The sequence below is a fragment of the Hippoglossus hippoglossus genome, chromosome 14 (assembly GCF_009819705.1).
Source record: "Hippoglossus hippoglossus isolate fHipHip1 chromosome 14, fHipHip1.pri, whole genome shotgun sequence".
NCBI classification, from domain to species: Eukaryota; Metazoa; Chordata; class Actinopteri; order Pleuronectiformes; family Pleuronectidae; genus Hippoglossus; species Hippoglossus hippoglossus.
The window spans coordinates 9,191,357-9,209,131 of record NC_047164.1 but is presented as its reverse complement, the minus strand read 5'-3'; the positions used below and the strand labels follow the sequence as shown (position 1 = coordinate 9,209,131).

Genomic DNA, 17,775 nt, shown 5'->3' with positions numbered 1-17,775 from the left:
TTTTTCTGTCTGAAAATATTGATGGCATTTCTTTATGGTCCCTGCTTTACACACAGAGACCGGAGCCATCCCAGTAAAGGTCAGTGTTCTGAGCTTTATACGAGACTGGAGCAGCGATTTACACATGCAGGTGGAGAGCAGTGTTTACACAGAGCAGTGCATGTTTGTCAAGAGTAATTACCTTTAGTTTTATGCTTTTGTGTGGGAGTCAATAAAGTTTCAACTTTAATTTGATTGACTGGTAAGATGAGATTCAGTATGTGCAAACCCATGCTCGCTCTCGCTCGCTCTCTCTCTCTCTCTCTCTCTCTCTCTCTCTCTCTCTCTCTCTCTCTCTCTCTCTCTCTCTCTCTCTCTCTCTCTCTCTCTCACCTGCACAAAGCAGAACACACACATACACACTGGTCTCAGCAGCAACACACTGGTTTCCACTGCACAAACGGTGGCACCATCTCTATTTGCAGAGACGGGTTTGTGGATGAAACTGGGAGGACCAGTCTTCAGTATCAGAAATCGCTGCTGCTGGGCCAGGAGTCATCCTCACATTTCTAATTTATTTGTAAGTTTATTATCTTTTTAATGCATGTGAGTATTTATTCATTTCGTATTTTGATATATATATATATATATATACATTTTGATGAAATTGCCCTATACAATATATATAATAATAGTTAGCAAATGTTTAGGGGGTTAGAACTCAAACTATTTTAATGGAGGGAGATTTTTACTTTAGTGTAAAAAAGTACATCATTTTAAAACTTCAATGAATTCATTAATTGCTCAGAGATTCTAATGAATAAAAAATGGCAAAAATGTTTTTTTTCAAGATTTCAGGATGATTTTCGTTCAAAACCTCCTGAATGTATTTGTGAGTCTGTCTCTGCTGAGAATCTCTGCATCTACAGTGGAGCGAGGTACGTCTCAAGGTTCGACTCGTTCTCTGATCTTTAATGTGAGCGGGGGGGCGGTTAAAAGAGAATGAAAGACGACAAAAAATTCTAGGAAGTTAATTTGTGTTGTGCATCAGTACATTTCAATTTCTTCTTTGGACTAGAATTTGTATTATTTCAACAAAATGATCAAACACAATATTTAGAAAAAATATACAAAAGATATCCATTTCTTTAAAGTGCTGCCAAGAAAAACAACTAAAAGTCAAAACTATTTTCTTATTCAGTGCAGTGACATTTCTCATTAATCCATCTTAATTTTTGTCATTGACTGTCAGTTGTAAGTTGTACATGTCAAATATTTGTGAAACGTTTAGCTTAAACTACATCAGTCGCTCGATATTGTTTATGTGCATGTTTGGCTTCAGTTTGATTATGATACGACTCCGGAAGTGTTCAAATACGTAAAATTTAATTTAACTAAGTTTGATAAGTATTTTTTATTTGAATATTTGATGAAATAAACAAAACAAAGCATCAGAGAGATGCGATAACAATATTCAGTCCACACACTGCTCCTGTACTGTTTGTGCCTCATGTGAATGATTTACTGTGTGTTGTCTGTGTCTGGTGTCAGTGCCTCAGCTCAGTCTCTGGGGGAAGGTGGTCGACTTCAACACCGAGTTCAACCACTGGAAGCTAAAGCCCCACGTCTCCATCCCCGCCCTGCAGGAGCTCACCGTCTGCCTCAGTCTGAGGTTTGAGGTATAGACGGCGATGACGAGAGACATTTACTCTTCTGTCAGTTTTCTAAAATCAATTCATGAATCATGTTGTGTGTGTCATGAAATATATGTAGGTCCAGGCCACCTCACCATGGACCGCCTTCATGTACCGTCATCCCGACATTCAGTATGCTGAGCTGGGTTTGGGGGGGTGGCCGGACCATTTGGTGGTCTGGCTGTTTGGGAGAGAGTGGAAGAGTCCTCAGATAAAACTTCGTCTGTCTCAGTGGTACTCGCTGTGTCTCACCTGGTCTCACACCAAAGACAAACCTGCCCTTTACATCGATGGCAATCTGCTGGACATGACGGCAGGTGGGTTTTATTTTGTGTTGTAACATCTTATCTCTTGTTTCAACATTTTGTTTCAGGTTCTGTGCTAAGTTGAGTGCATCATACTACCGTTCCCTCTTCTCCTCTGCCTCAGCTCACTCCAGTGACACCTGTCCCTCATCGTGCCACATACTGGCTCCCAATGGGACCCTCACTCTGGGTGTGTCGCACCTCCTGAACAATGGGATCGTCGAGATTATTCCGTTCACCGGCATGGTGGGCAAAGTGTCTCTGTTTCGAGTGTGGCAGCAAGAGCGCAGCAAACAGGAGGTGACGTCTGTGAACTGTACAGACGGGGACGTGTTGAAGTGGGAGAGGGACAACTGGGACACTCGGATGGGAACCGAGCTGTCCAACTCCAGCCTGCAGTGTGGTGAGAACGATACAGAATGTCCTTTACGATCTGGAAGTCAAACACTATTTAAATTAGCTTTACCACAGAAACGACAACATCTCCCCCCACAGTGTTTCTACGTCACTTAGTGGCAGATTCACTTCGGTGCAGTAAAAAAAGTCTCAAGTATTAACAGCTGCATTTCGCCCTGAGCTGTAGCATTAAACATTTACCATCCATCTTATTTAGATTTTAGTAGATAAGTAAATATAGAAGCCATTCACTGATCAATAATGGAAGCATTTAACTTAACCTCTTGGTTTGATTCAAAATCCGCAAACCAGGTTCAATATTTTTAATAAACTTACTTTTTAAGAATAACTGATTATGAAGTTTGCTTTGCTAAGCGAGGGAAAAGATCCTGAGCTATACAAGTTTTAAATATTCATTCACGTCTGTAAGAGTCATATTTACAACTAAGAGAGGGAAATATATAAAATCAACTGAAAGACAGTTTAGATCAAAACTAGAGGTACATCAATTTTCTAACTTTTGAACACATTTGAATACACAGCTCAATATAAAGGACATGTTCCTCACAGTTGAAATATGATCAGTAGGAACAAGGCCTGGAAGAAGTGGCTCAACAATACATTTGTATCGACATTGATTCGTTGCAACTTTAACTTCTGCTTTTCCAGTTTTGTTTTACAGCAGAGCTCCATGTTTGAGTTTCACAGAAGCCGTTCCTGTTTTCTTTAAATAATAAAGAAAATCATTAACGTAAATCAAAGGCAAAACTGGTTTATTTGTCATATGGTGCATTATTGCAATAAATGTTTTGTACGTTCACTTCATAGTGTCTCGTTCTCTTTGGTTGTTTGGCAGAATGGTCTTGTTACGAAGTGAGACTGATCTTTGCCATCATCTGTTACGATGGGCACAATACTGAGGTCTACACGGCCAGAGACATCGCACATCACTGGGTAAAAAACACACACACAAAAACTACACAGACATACACTAAGATAAAAATATTAAAAAACAATTAAAAATTGACCAGAACATTATTATTCCTTTCACGTTGGAAAGGAAAGTAAGAGAATATGGGCCTGGTGCAGTTAATTATGAAAAACAATATAACATATATGTACTTTTTTACAAAGATGTGAAAACAGCAATAATAGAGTTTAGAGCTACTACATTTACAGTTTTTGCTAAATGTTAAGGTGTCATTATATGGATATTTTTGACAGTATAATAAAATCCTAGAAATTAAGAATAAAACATGTTTCAATACATATTAAACCTAGTATAATTAGAAAGATATTTGATGTTGGTTTGGATTGCATTTTATAGTACAGGTATTATTTTGACTTTGTTCACAGGCAGTAAATCTCTGTTTTCTGTTTATTGTCCCTGCAGCTCAGAGACGTTCTGCCAGAGAGCATCTATTTACACAGAGTGTCTGTGTTTGAAGTAACCAGGTAGGAGAATCTGTGACTTTACAAAACACACAATTCGTATGAATGTCAACTGTATTTCATAGTAAATGACAGAGAAAGAAGGAACCGACGAGGCCATAAACAAACCCTCAGTGTCTCTGATCTCTCACACAGATCCAGCACAGAGGATGGACTGGAAAAATCACATGACAACAGGCTGGTAAAGAAACACATCAGAGCCTGGCTGATAAATGAACAAGGCCAATATTGATCAGCTAGTACCAGTAATACCAGAGTATTGCAGATGTAACTGTTTCAGTGTGTGTTGTCAATTCAGTAACAACAAAACTGATTCATCAACAGATACGTCAAAGTTAAGAGTGTGCACCAGAGAACATCAGAGAGATTTATGGATCTTGATCACAATTCTTCAACAATGCAATTTAAAGGATCTTTATCGAAAATATGAATGCAAATCAATGTCTTGGTCAATATTGGATTATTGGTCAGGCTCCAAAAAATAAACGACATGTGTTGCTCATGTCCATGTTTTAATTCTAGAAGTAAAAAAAGCAGTGCAGGGAAATAACATGTGTTTTGCTTTTCAGGTGCGGCACATTCACCCCAATACTAACAACAAGAGGTAACATGGTTCACTGCATTAGGTCAGACACAGGAAGCAAGATCAGTTTCAAGCCCAAAAGATGTTCTCTCAATATAAAATATATCGACGAGCAAATGTGTAATCAAAATTATGTAAAACACATTTTTGGAGTTCATTCACACTTTTTCAGACTTAAATACATTTCCATATTTGGGCAAGCTCTTCTGATCTGTAAAAAATAAATAAAAAATCAGACTGATTCTACAGTGAGGCAGAGAAAGGTATGAAATATAAAAAATGAAGAAATAAGACAATTACAACTAAGAATAGAACAGAATAAAATAGAATAGAAATTGTTTTATTGTTGCTATTATACAGAGTACAACAACATTAAATTTCAATGCTAACAAATCAGCCAACAATTAAAGAGTGTAAGAAATTAACAAATATACAAATATTATATAAAACAATATGTGCAGGTGTGACTTATGGAAACTGTGAGATATCTCATTGTTGTTCTTACTTGGTTTAAGAAAATAACCACTGCTATAGACGACCTTTAACCCTCTGTCTCCCCCTGTAGGTTTCACTGTCTGGTTCATATAAGTGTGATTCCCAGCTTGGATGTGGCAGCTGTGCAAAATGAGATGTACGTGGATCTGAGGGTCCCCTACCAGCACCCCAGTCGTCTGCACGTGAAGGCTGAGGAGGACAGCATACACACCACACCTGTTGGTAGGGCGGGGTTCTAACTGTGTGTGCGTTTGCAGTAAAACTAATTTCTAGTTCACAACAGTATTTTTATCCTCTTTCCAGAAAGCTTCTCCACAGACACCACCATTCCCCCTGATGTGGTCCCAGTCGCCACCACCAAGGCTACGACCACAACAACAACTTTACCTCCGACCACCACGCTTAAGACCACAACCAGCACCACAACCACACCACAGACCACACCACAGACCACCGGCACCAAAAGTACCTCTGCTAGTGCGGCCACTGAAGCCATCACCACAACAAGCCCGGCAAATATCTCCGGTCAATCTCCTCATTGACAGTCATATTCAAAACGTTATGTGACGACGCCGTAAAACATGTTTATTTACCTCGTTTGTTTTGTGTCAAATCTTCTCCGCAGAGCTGTATTTTGAGGTTAAGGCGAACGTGTCTATAACAGGAAACTGTGACGCCAAACAGATTCTTTCCACCTGGGTAAATCTCACAGTTCATCACATATCAATTATTTCATACTAGATAAAAATCACTAGATAAACAGTATACGTTAAATTTTTTGGATATAATGAATGTCATTACTCTATAGAATAAGTTATAAACTCCATCGACTCCAAACCTACTACTGCCCCAACGGGTTCACTTGCAGTTATCGTGGAGTTTATTAAAATAATACAACTACCTAAAATAAAAAATCGAATAAATACATAAGTCTTGAGTTTCCCCCGACAAAAGGACCACTGCTCTTGTCTTTAAAGATTTCTCTGACTCTTTACAGCTCGTCTCTTGTCTACCTGGTGACATGATGACAGTGCTCGACCTGCAGCTGCTCCCCAAAGCTCAAAGGTGCCGTCGCAGCCACTGGATCATTATCAACCTCCAGAAATATCAGAAATCTATATCTAAAAAACTTTGAATATACATTTTTGATGTTTCAGATATTATCCTGACCTACAGTCAAACCTCACTGCCTCTGATAGAGTAAGTCAACACTCTTCATTGTGACATGTCTTATATTTAACAACTTTAGAACAAATTATTATTAATATTATTATTATTATTACCAGCACTGTAAAAACTGTAAGACTGACATTTTCGTTTTTTCCAACCATCGAATTATTACAATTTTCCAATTTCCATGCCACAGAATCAAACCTATTTAATTTTTAAAAGCAGAAATGGAACAGTTTCTCCCCGAAACCAGTGTCACTATTCTCATTTCTTTTTGTCTCAGATGTCCAAACGCAGAGTTTCCAGGTATGGATCATGCAGCTCTCCACCATTTCACTTAAATCTAATTACAGCGAATATGACAGAATTATTACATGAGGTGGACACAATGTGCTCGACAGGCAAATTTCACGTTTTAATGTTAAACGTGAAATATCTGGAAAACCTTTACTGTTTTATTGTGTGGAAGTTAAAAATAATCACATTATATTGCATGTGTTTGTGTGTAAATTCATTATATTCTCTGTCACTGTCTGCAGAGAGAGTTGTGTTTTCCAGGTTCAGGTTATGATGTCGCCCTCAGACACACAGGAAATAGAGGAGCAGATACGAGACCTGCTGTTAAAGCCTTATAACAATGGCTCCATCACTGTAGAGACCAAGGACGTAAAGATAAGCCGCATATGTGAGTGTCAAAAGACATGGTGTAACTTCTACTAATTTAAATATATTCCAAACTCTATAGAAAAGAAAGAGGATCATTTTCTCCGTCTTATTCTCTTTCTCCATCTGTGGCACTGACTCAGTGATCTTGAAGTGCACTGCAGAAACCGACCAGACGATGAAAGGCGTGTTTGAGTGGCCCGCCACATCAGGAGGAGAGAACGCAACTCGGCCGTGCCCCAAAAACCCTCATCACAACGCCACCCGACACTGGTGAGAGCTCTGGCAGCTCATTCAGTCGTTTTGTTTGACAGTTTTTCAAGATAACACAGATTTATGAATGTTTTTCCTGAACCACAAATACTAATATATTTGACTGGGAGGTGTTTGGTGTGAGTGAGGAAACCAAACAGTCACAGGGAGTTGGTTAAAATGAACAACGCTCTGGTGGACTGAAACTGGTGGACAGGTGGTGTTAAGTGTTAGAAAATCTATTATTGAGCCAAAATACTTCATCACACAGTCACATTCTTATCTGGTCGGCAGAGATTTAACACATGAAGAAACACGAGCCGAGGTGAGTATTGATTACATCCGCTGGCACATATTCACACGCTGTGTTCAGGACTCTGTGTGTTGACTCACTGCGATGATGAGTATTGATGGCTGCTCATCAGCCGCTGGAAGCTGTGCAGTAAAAGCATTAATCAGGAGGTTATTGACACTAATGAGAAGAGATGAGTGATAAATGATTCCTGGATCAAATACCTCACAGCTGTTCATGGGTTTTTTTTTATACAACGTCCAACTTTTTTATCCTTTTTTAAGAAAGTAGCTGATGTATTTCCTCAATCAAAAAAAGTAGTAATGCAAAAGGCCCTTTCCCCGCCTGCTTGTGTGACAGTAAGCTGTGCCTCAGTACCCGCTGGATGACCCCCGACCTGGAAGACTGTTCTCCAGTGGTGGAAACCATCCCTGATCTGGACCATGTCCAAGTCACCGCTGGTCAGTGTCTTATTCCGTAATTGTCATTGTAAAAATTACAGCACGTTTCAAGTGTTGTATGGCTCAAAAGCAGTTTTAAAGATTTAAAAAACCATCCATAATGACATATTCATAATGCCCAAAAAACAAAGTGTGCAAAATCAGTTATGTGACATTCTTTTCATGATAAATTCTGATTTGGGAAGTAAAAAATAAATCGGACGCTATAAGCCTTACACCAGCAAACCAGTATCTGCGTTTAATTTTGCTGATATGTACCAATATGAAAACTTCACAGAATAAACAATGCAGAAAAGATGTGCATTTATATTTACGTTTTTTTCTTGTATTTATTTTCTTAATTCCAGTTATACACAATAGGTTGTGATAGTGTTCTCTTTGTATTCATAGAATAGAACAAAAAACGTTTATGGTTAAACTGTAAAATATTAAGCCTGAGTTACTTTTCTTAAGGGTTTGATAGCAACATCTTAAGAATCATTGCCAATTATTTACATTTTATATTAGTATATCAATATACTGGAAATGTTTTACTCTCCAATATCGGAATCATCATCGCCCCCAACAATCCACATCATTCGAGCTCTAATTCAGGACAGATGTTTAATCCATCAGTATATATCTCCAGATTTACAAGTTCACAAGTTGTATCATTTACCTCCAGACAACTCTCTGGACGTGGTGGAGATGATCAAGGCTTTACTCCGCAACCACTCCACCATCAACTACCACGAGCTGGTCACAGTCCTCAACAAGCTGGAGGACATAGTGAACCTGAGTGTGGTGACACCACATCTGGGCCAAGCTCTGATCAACATCATCTCTGACATACTGGAGTCTGACAGCAACCTGCTTCCTTTCACCAACATGTAAGAAAGGAAATCAAAAGCACAACCTGAGGAACCTGCTCAACTTTTCCTGTTTGACCTCCTGTTCACTGACCTCGTCCCTGTCGTCCGCTGCAGGATCCTGAACATCACAGAGGCGGTGGGAGACAGGATGGTGGGCTACGAGGGCTCCTACACACTGGTCGCTCCAACCATCGCCATCTCAGTGGTGGATGTAGTTCCTGACCAGTTCGGCACTTTGACTTTCGGCGTGTTGTCTGATCGCGCAGGGTCAACGCCTGAGGTTGGTAAATAAATAACAGATGTCAAAAATCTGTCAGGTTACACGAAAGCAGCATACTCATATATATATTTTAGGTGAATATGGCAACAAAGACATTACAATCTTTTCATTCTTCCTGATATTGAAAATTAGCCACTAGTTTTAATATCTTTTATGCTTTTACACTTAAATCAACTTTGTTTGAGAAAACAAACAGAGTTTATATTTGCATTTAGAGAAGACACAATTTGAGGGTTGCAAGTGATGATTATTACTAAATTATTATTATTATACCTGCAGATTATATTAAATGTTAAATTTACAATCATTTATAACATTTTCTGTAATTTAAAAGTCTATAATAAGTAAACATGAAGAATTTAGGGGGTTTTTTTGCATGAAAAAAATGACAGAAACAAAGAAAATATTATCTCAAAATCAGCTGATAGATTAATGGATTAAATCACTATTTGAAGTTAAGAGGCAATATAGTGAAGATGATGCATCTTTTGACTGATTCAGCAAATGAATATTCAATAATTTAGAAATTTAATGAACATCTCTCAATACTTGTTCTATACAGTAGAGTTAGTTATATATATATATATCACATGTAAAGTTCCCCATTAATTTCTCCTTAGGCAGCTTTGAGGTTTGAAAAATCATATTCCACCATGTGTGACGGTCACACACAGGTTGTGTATCTGGTCATCTGTCTTTAAAAAGCTGTATAGTTCAAGTACATGGAAATATTCTGATGTCTTGTTTTAGACACATTTCTTTCATATTAAGAAAGATCTGAATGAGACTTTAACATAAACCTCTTTGAGAAATGTTTGACCTTCCACTGACTACAGGCTCCTCAGTTGGATTCAGCAAATTAATATTATAAATTCTGCAGATGTTTATCAACCTAAAATTAAGAGATCATAACCTCTTCGACTCTATTATTCTTTTTACACTTTCTAACATTCATACTCGTGTCACACAGTGTCTGCACCAACCGAGTCTGAGATGTAAAGAGTTAATAAAGTTTTCTTGTTGTAGATTTTTATCAACAGGTGCCCCTTTAACAGCACAGTGGCCTTCATCTCCCTGCCACCGGTCCTGCAGCACAGTTTCCCACAAGGCGACCAGAACCAGAGCCCACCGCGAGTCCAGTTTCAGTTCTACGGTATACCCATGCTCTTCAAGGTACGAGTCCTCTCCTGAAATACCACATGTGCTGCATTTCAACAAAAAGCACTTCTACATAAATACATTTAAGCCTCCTGTAACTTTCAGAGCAGCGAAAAGGGTCAGACCCTCAACTCCTTTGTGGTGTCGGCCAGCGTGACCAACACCAGCTCCCCCATCAAAGACCTGGATGAAGACGTCCGAGTCACGCTCCATCATCTTATACCCACAACAGTAGGATCAGCTGACCGTTGAAAATATGAAATGTGGTCCATCACTGAGCAGAGCTACAGCTGCTCACATTTCTGCCGATAAATGAATAACCAAAGCATTTCATTTTTATCCCTTTACAGCTTCACGACGCCGTAAAGTGCGTTTACTGGAACTTCAATAAAAACTGTGGGTGTAAATCATTTTTCTCACATTTTAATAGATGCTGTTGGAGGGCGTGATTCTAAATCTTTATGTCTTGTTGCCTAGACGGAAACGGAGGCTGGGACGGTAACGGCTGCAGAAAATACAACAGCAGCTCTGACTACACAACGTGTCTGTGTGATCATCTCACACACTTCGGAGTTCTCCTGGTACAAACTATATAACCACTATATTTACTGTTTCCTGGAGAGAAAACCTAAATTTAAACCTCTTGGTAACAGTGAGTCTGGTTGTAGGACAGATTGAAGTAGTAAAAGCAATTCACCAGCAGAGGGCGTTCAAAGCACAATAAATTAAATGAAAACATATGAAGCAGAGTTGGACAAATTCACTTTAACTAGACTAAAGTAGCTCCTGTTCCTCTATTCTATTTATTTCATCTTCCTCAAATATTAAAGACACAATAATTTAAATATAAGCATAATGTCAGTACAATGAATCAATGATGGTTGATTATTGATTGTCAAGTGTTGATAATTTATCCTTTGAGCCTGTTCAGCACTTTGGTCGACTGTGGTTGTTTTCAATGTGATTTACAAATAACTTCAGCTCCATACACTAAAGGGGATTTTTTTTTTCTGCCTCCCAGTATCTAATCAATGCACGATTTAGCCCAATTAAGCAAACAGGTAAATAACAATCATAGAGCCTCCGTACAATGAGGATCTCTCATACACTGTGACCTCACAACACACATTTTTGGCCACAAGTCAACAAGAAGTCATACACTTAGTATGACAACACAAGGCAGGAATTCTAGTTTGGGAACTTGAACATTAGCTTATGTGCTCCAGTGCCTCAAACTATAATAATTAATAAACTGTAATAAAAAACAACACCTTACCCAGCGAACAGAGTGGCACACAGTTGTATTTGAGTAGTTATTAGACAACATTGGAGCTGTCTGGCACAGAGGGATACAATATCTCTCAAGACACAAGCGATATTCGTTAGTGGATTTTTTGTGGGATTTATTAACAATAAGGGAAATATAGCATCACTAAACCTTTCCTTTGAGCTATGTTGTCACTCATTTGTACACTGTTGCTTTAGGGAGCAGTTCATTTTAGATTTAAGTGTTGCACTAAGAGATCAGAAAGATCTTTATGCTGCTTTATACTTGAGCGTAGTGACAGGAACAGTTACTTTTATTACACAACTTACAATGTGTGTTATTGTTGGATAGTTATTGGTGGCACGTTGGGAAATAAGTAAAAACACACTCATGCTAAATGTGTGTAGGATGTCTCTCGGACTCCGGTGGACCCGGCTAACGAGCAGATCCTGACCATTATCACCTACGTCGGCTGTGGAGTCTCATCGCTGTGCTTGGGAATCACTGTTCTCACCTACACAGTTTTCGAGTAAGTGTCCAGCTACTAATCTATTGGTGGGATGCTGCACAGTTCACACTATATATTCCTCTACTAGAATATATTATCATTTCAACTCCTTCTACACGCATTAACTTAGAAACTCGATGCCGCAGGAGTTCGCTGGCCTCTGGCCCCCCCCAAGATAGCTGCAAACCTATGAAACTGCATTTTATAGATGTTTTCTACTTGTCATACACTGACTGTGTCGACTTCACTGACTGGAAGTAGGAAAAAAAACAGGATTAATGTTGTGTTCATGACTTATTTCTGCAGCCATTAAAAAATCTGTTATTGTGTACCTAATTAAACCTGCAATAACAGATTTTTGGCTAATATATATGATTCTCTCTATTTTACACTGTCTGGGTTTTACCTTTCATTGTCCTCCTGTGTTTCTGCCTCAGGAAGCTTCGTCGAGACTACCCCTCTCAGATCCTCATAAACCTCTGCCTGGCGCTGCTGGGCTTGAACCTGGTGTTCCTGGTCAACTCGTGGTTGTCCTCTTGGGGTCTGCGCGCCCTCTGTGTCGCTGCAGCCACCGCGCTGCACTACTTCCTCCTGGCCTCCTTCACCTGGATGGGGTTAGAAGCCGTTAACATGTACTTCGCCCTCGTCAAAGTCTTCAACGTCTACGTGCCCTCGTACATCCTCAAGTTCTGTGCTGTGGGATGGGGTGAGTTGTGGGATCAGCTGTTTGTACTTTTGATGCTAAGTGAAAGCAGATAATTGTGATGGATATGATTTCTGAGGCTGTGATACATGCTGTACACTCTTCCTCCAGGGCTTCCTCTGGTGATCTGCATCATGGTGCTCATCCTGAACAGAGAGGCCTACGGCAGTCACCTCTACACCGACGCTCAGCCCAGATTAGACATACTAGACCAATCTGACGACTTGTGAGTTATTCATTTACAATCGTTCACTTTCAATGTCTCGAGTCATCTTTGAAACACAAGGGCTTCAATCAGATTTTAAAAATTGAATAACCTTCTGCACTGGTTGGTATTGCAAAGTGGAATTAAACACTTCACTTATGCACATTTGGTGACTTTCAGGTTTAATAAAACTACGATGTTTTAATCTTTTCGATGTGTAATGGTAAGTTTAAGACTAGCAGGCTGTTCTCAAATTCATCCGCTGAAGAGGGAAAGTTTCTCTGTGTCCTCTGCTCACCTTGAATTTGAACATTAACACATGAACATTAGACAGTTTTGTGACATTTGGAGGCCAGACATGGTCTAATATACAATCTACACAGGTGTGATTTGGAAACCTTTAAAATCTTAAAGCACAAACATTGAGACTGAGCTTTATAAGGAAGTAAGAGGCGTCTTGTGTCCAGCACTTAAACATTGGCACACTGCCGGATTCTGGATTTATCACTGAGGAAGAAGGAGCAGGTGTAACTTTAAGATATTTTATATTAATAATGTAGAAAAACCATATCTGACACAAATTATTGTTAGATTTAAGTATTAGACTTCAAAGTCTTACATGTCAGGACAGAAACTTTGAGAGCTCACAGGCAACTCCACGTGTTGCTTTACTACATATGAGGCTATGTTACTTATTATTCATTTAATTTTGTCAAGCGTCATGTCATTTATAGTTCAAGCAAATACCCAATAATATCCAAAAGCAATTAACCCTTTTAAAACATTTTAAACACCATATTTAGTTTTTTTAAATTACATTTGATGTTGAGTCTTGGTGATTCTTTCCCCTTAGATAGAAGCCACATATAAGTGTTATGGTTCAAGTTCCCTGGCTGTTATTTTTTTTTTGCACAAGTCATCTTTACATGTCTTATTAATCTGTTTTCCCGATCGATCCTTGGGTCTTCAGCTGTTGGCTGGAGGACAATGTGACATTTTACGTGTCCGTGGTCGCCTTCGCCTTGCTGATCTTTCTCTTCAACACTGCGGTAAAATAACTTTTCTTAAGTTCAGATTTAGGTTTATAAAATGTAAACACTGTGAATGCATCACATTGTTCTCCAGCTACAGGATGTATCAGTTGGACACTTAATTCTAACACTTTAACAGAATGTATTATCGTGAACTTTAATATTGAAAAGGACCAGGCTTTGTAGTTTATGTAGACTGGAATCTCCCACCTTATTATCTTACATCCCTTGTTTTTAAATCCATGATTTAAAATGGATCTACTCTAAAAGAATTCTTTTGCATTTTCATTGTTTAGGTTTTTGTGGTGGTTTTGATCCAGATCCGCCACATGAGAGCCAACAGCCCGGCTGGAATCCGCAGTGGGCTGATGCACGACCTGAAGGGAGTCGCCAGTCTCACCTTGTTGCTCGGACTCACGTGGACAGTTGGCTTTTTCAGCTGGGGGCCGGCCAGACTATTTATGCTGTACCTGTTCACTGGACTCAACACCCTGCAAGGTTCAGTTACTGAAAGCTGAGAGGGAACAGGCCTCGAACTTATTTGTTCTTCAGTGGCATGTATGACTGATTTTAGGGTCTGGCACAACTCAAGGGTTTCCACCGGCAGATAAAGTGTCCACTCAGGCTGAGGGTGAGCAGAGCAAGAGAAATAAAGGTGTAGTTTGTGTAACAGGAGAGTGAGGAAAAAGCAATCGGCACTTTCACTCACATCTCTGAGAAAAAGCTTAGATCATCCAAAATAAACAAAAATACCTAAGTGGGCGTTAAACTGGTTCAAGGGGTTTTTAAGAGAATTTGTAGAGCACACCCAATTTTTTTGAATTTAAATTATTTTGTACTTTTTTCCCTTAGGTACTAACATAATTAACAAATAGTCCAGACATGTCATATGAGTCATAAACAGACAAACTGCCTTTTTCAAAAACATATAAATTTAAGTATAAATCCCAAACATTAATGGATCTGGAGTGTGGGTACCTAAAACATTTTTACCATATCATCATCTTCATCATTATGATCAAAATTTTGCAATTGTATTAGCCTGACACCATAGTCTGTATATTAAGATGGACGACATGACAGCGCCCCAAAAATGAAGGCAAAGCCTCTTGATCACCGCCTGGTGGCTAGCTGCAGTATAGGTCATAGACTAGGTCAATTTTATTGGATTGATCAAAGTAAAAGGCAAAATACACATCAAATACATTTTTCCCAAAGATGGTTTCTGTCATGTTAGGTCGTTCTTATCACGCTGTTGTTTGTGCAACTGTTCAATTTTCTGTTAAGATTTGCGGGTTAGGGTCATCAGTGCAACACCATCAGTGCAGGATGGCAGCGTTCATCTCTGGCATATTTTGGCTTCATTTCTGGATACTGGGAGGAAGTGGAGCTGAGTTGTCCATCTTTATATTCAGTCTAACCCGGACACCAGCGGCTGCCTCAGGGTGTTTATGCAGGTCTGTCAGGTGGAGTGCCAGAGTCTGACTTCATGTCAAACCATTCACTCTTTATCCATGTCAGGGTTTGGCACAACTATGACACAGTTAATATGATAATGTCCGACCTCACAAACCCAGACCTCCTCATGAACAGTTGGCCTGACAGGAAACAGGAAAATTGGTCAAATTAACTTACATGAGCAAATCTTATTTTAATAGTCGTGTCTTAACTTTCTCCTGCTGCTTTCCTTCTTGCATGAGGCCCATTGTGAGTGTTCCTGAGTGTTTATTTACTGAGTCGAGGTTTGTTAACCACTCGTGCATTTTTCCTGAATATCCCACTTCACATTCACTGTTCAAAAGAACTCAGAATAAAAAAGGAAGAAATCAAACAGAAGCTAAGTGATGCAACTCTTTCACAACTGTCTCTGGTACTTTTATGTTTTATCTGATGCAACCAAACCCCTCCACTGTTTACCTTCTTCAAGGGCAAATCAACATTATCCGCCGAAGTGGAAGAACTAAGCCATCAACTAGGACTCAATCTAGTCCAGCACAACTTATAACTTCACTTTTCTCTATATTCCAGGACTTTTCATCTTCTTCTTCCACTGCCTGATGAAGGAGAACGTCAGGAAACAGTGGAGGATTCACCTCTGCTTCGGACGTTTTCGACTGGAGGAGTGTTCCGGTAAGACAGCCACACACAGCGTTATGCAACATAACCAACCAGTACCTGCATCTGATCAATTAACTGGCACCATCCAAAGATTCAGTAATGAACAGCAGCTTTCAATCTGCTGTGTTGGGCTCAACTTGTGAGGGAAACTCTGAGTTTGATTTGTGTTACTTGCATTTTTGTCATCCAGAGTGGAGCCACTCTGCCTCGGCTGGAGTTGTGGCCAAACCCAAATCCAATCCTCTGAGAGCATCAGTGCCGTCGGTCCACTCAGTCAAGTCCAGCTCCACGGAAAGCACGTCAGCTTCCTCCGACTCCAGCCAGAGGGACACGTCCTGCAAGAGGCCGAATCTAGGTGAGATAAGCAGCACACAATCCTCTGTAAATCCATAACCATCAGTCTGTCAACACTATCATTTCAGTTAATGAAAAAAAAAAAGATAATCCACGATTAATTAAAAGTTCAACGATAATGAAAATTTAAGACGGACGGAACAAAAACAAGGCAGGATCGTGAAATGTGTTTTGAGAAATAACAAGCAAAGGTTTCGGCTTCAATTATCATCCTTAATGAGTTCTTCAAAAACCATTTTCTGTGACATATTCTTCTCATGACATTATACTCGTTATCAACTCCTTAATCCTCATCTATTGTGAGACAATTAAAGCTGCAATTAAAAGGTATAATTCATTTTATTGTGATTCAGCCTCCTTGTGAGAAGATCACAGATGTAGTCAGACATCAGTCCCTCAGCTGCGAGAGTCACAGTGAATGTCACTGCATACATTAATGAGAACGCACCAACGTTGAATAATTACACAAAAGCCTTTGTAATTAATCCAGTTCAAACAAAACTGACATTATATAACTGCCATTTCTTACAGGTTTACCTCACTATCTCTGATAGCTAACCTTTCATTTAACCCAGAGGATATGTGAGAGGATAAATGAAATATAGCAGCTCCGATTATTCAGATATTTAATTACCTTTCAGGCCTTTTTGTGAATTCCCTGATTCTTCCTCGAGCCCAGAGAAGCCCGACGGCTGCAGGAGGCCCTGCTGCTCAGAGGGAGATGAACCCGACACCTGGCTGGAGGAATCACCTGCTCGACCAACAAGAACAAAGATAATCACACATTTACACGTCGACATGCAAATTACTGCAACTACCAAAAAAAACCAGCAGCTTAAACTCAGATGTGTAATCAGTGTAGATTAATTTTGCCAAGAAGCACCATTGTATTCCACCTTCATTAGATCATTTTACAATACTATTCTACAGTTTTTTCGTTTTTTGCTAAATATTATAAAAGAGCCTATAATTATGAAGACATGAGTGGTTGCATCAATTCCAAGGAGGAGTTGGTTGCCAAGCAACTGGTGAGTGGAGCCATGGTGACAATGAACCCACAGTCTGGATGAAAAAAATAAAAACACACCAAATTTTGAATTCAAGATGACGCAAATCTCCCTGTGTTCCTTCCTCTATTGTACTATGCACCTCACATTAAATAAATAATGATGCTACAATCATACAGCAATTATTTGATGAAATGATTGTTATGCCGTTTTTGTGACTAGTGTGTGTGTGTGTGTGTGTGTGTGTTTACGCTGTCCAAGTCTCTGTGATAAACATGTAATGGTCTAAAATTTGTCATTTTGTAATTTATGTTCATTCAGAAGTTGAACTTTGAACACATCTGTGGTTCTTCAGCTGCTGATTTGAAATCCTGACCCACTTGAATCATCCAAAACAAATAATTATTCACTAAATTGTAAAACAAAATATTTACCTTTTCATAATGGCCTCATTCAGCACTTTAACAACTTGCTGTGTTGTTGACCTTTTGGCTACAACGACAGGGTGAAAATGTCGCTCAATCCTGTTTGACAGGGACGAGGAAAATCTT

General features: G+C 39.3%; 1 protein-coding gene across 1 annotated transcript; it reads left to right on the top strand.

Annotated features, from left to right (window-relative positions):
• Positions 1–425: 425 nt before the first annotated feature.
• On the top strand, positions 426–17,639 carry LOC117774826 (adhesion G-protein coupled receptor G4). Its single transcript, XM_034607482.1, has 32 exons — positions 426–585; positions 831–917; positions 1,531–1,658; positions 1,753–1,990; positions 2,103–2,381; positions 3,231–3,328; positions 3,768–3,829; positions 3,962–4,007; positions 4,396–4,430; positions 4,975–5,126; positions 5,208–5,429; positions 5,530–5,603; positions 5,902–5,969; positions 6,062–6,104; positions 6,358–6,380; positions 6,614–6,759; positions 6,881–7,010; positions 7,642–7,742; positions 8,407–8,611; positions 8,708–8,873; positions 9,900–10,046; positions 10,137–10,262; positions 10,382–10,427; positions 10,509–10,612; positions 11,706–11,827; positions 12,244–12,512; positions 12,621–12,735; positions 13,685–13,763; positions 14,042–14,243; positions 15,774–15,875; positions 16,054–16,218; positions 16,859–17,639. The coding sequence occupies exons 2-32, from the start codon at positions 839–841 to the stop codon at positions 16,993–16,995; spliced, it is 3,909 nt and encodes a 1,302-aa protein (XP_034463373.1). The 5' UTR covers positions 426–585; positions 831–838; the 3' UTR covers positions 16,996–17,639.
• The last annotated feature ends 136 nt before the right edge of the window (positions 17,640–17,775 follow it).

Excerpts from the sequence above, each read along its gene's own strand:
- LOC117774826 (XM_034607482.1), top strand. The coding sequence starts at position 839 with ATGATTTTCGTTCAAAACCTCCTGAATGTATTTGTGAGTCTGTCTCTG. Across the intron at positions 5,604-5,901 it reads AACAGATTCTTTCCACCTGG|CTCGTCTCTTGTCTACCTGG; the intron begins GTAAATCTCACA and ends GACTCTTTACAG. Across the intron at positions 10,047-10,136 it reads GTATACCCATGCTCTTCAAG|AGCAGCGAAAAGGGTCAGAC; the intron begins GTACGAGTCCTC and ends TGTAACTTTCAG.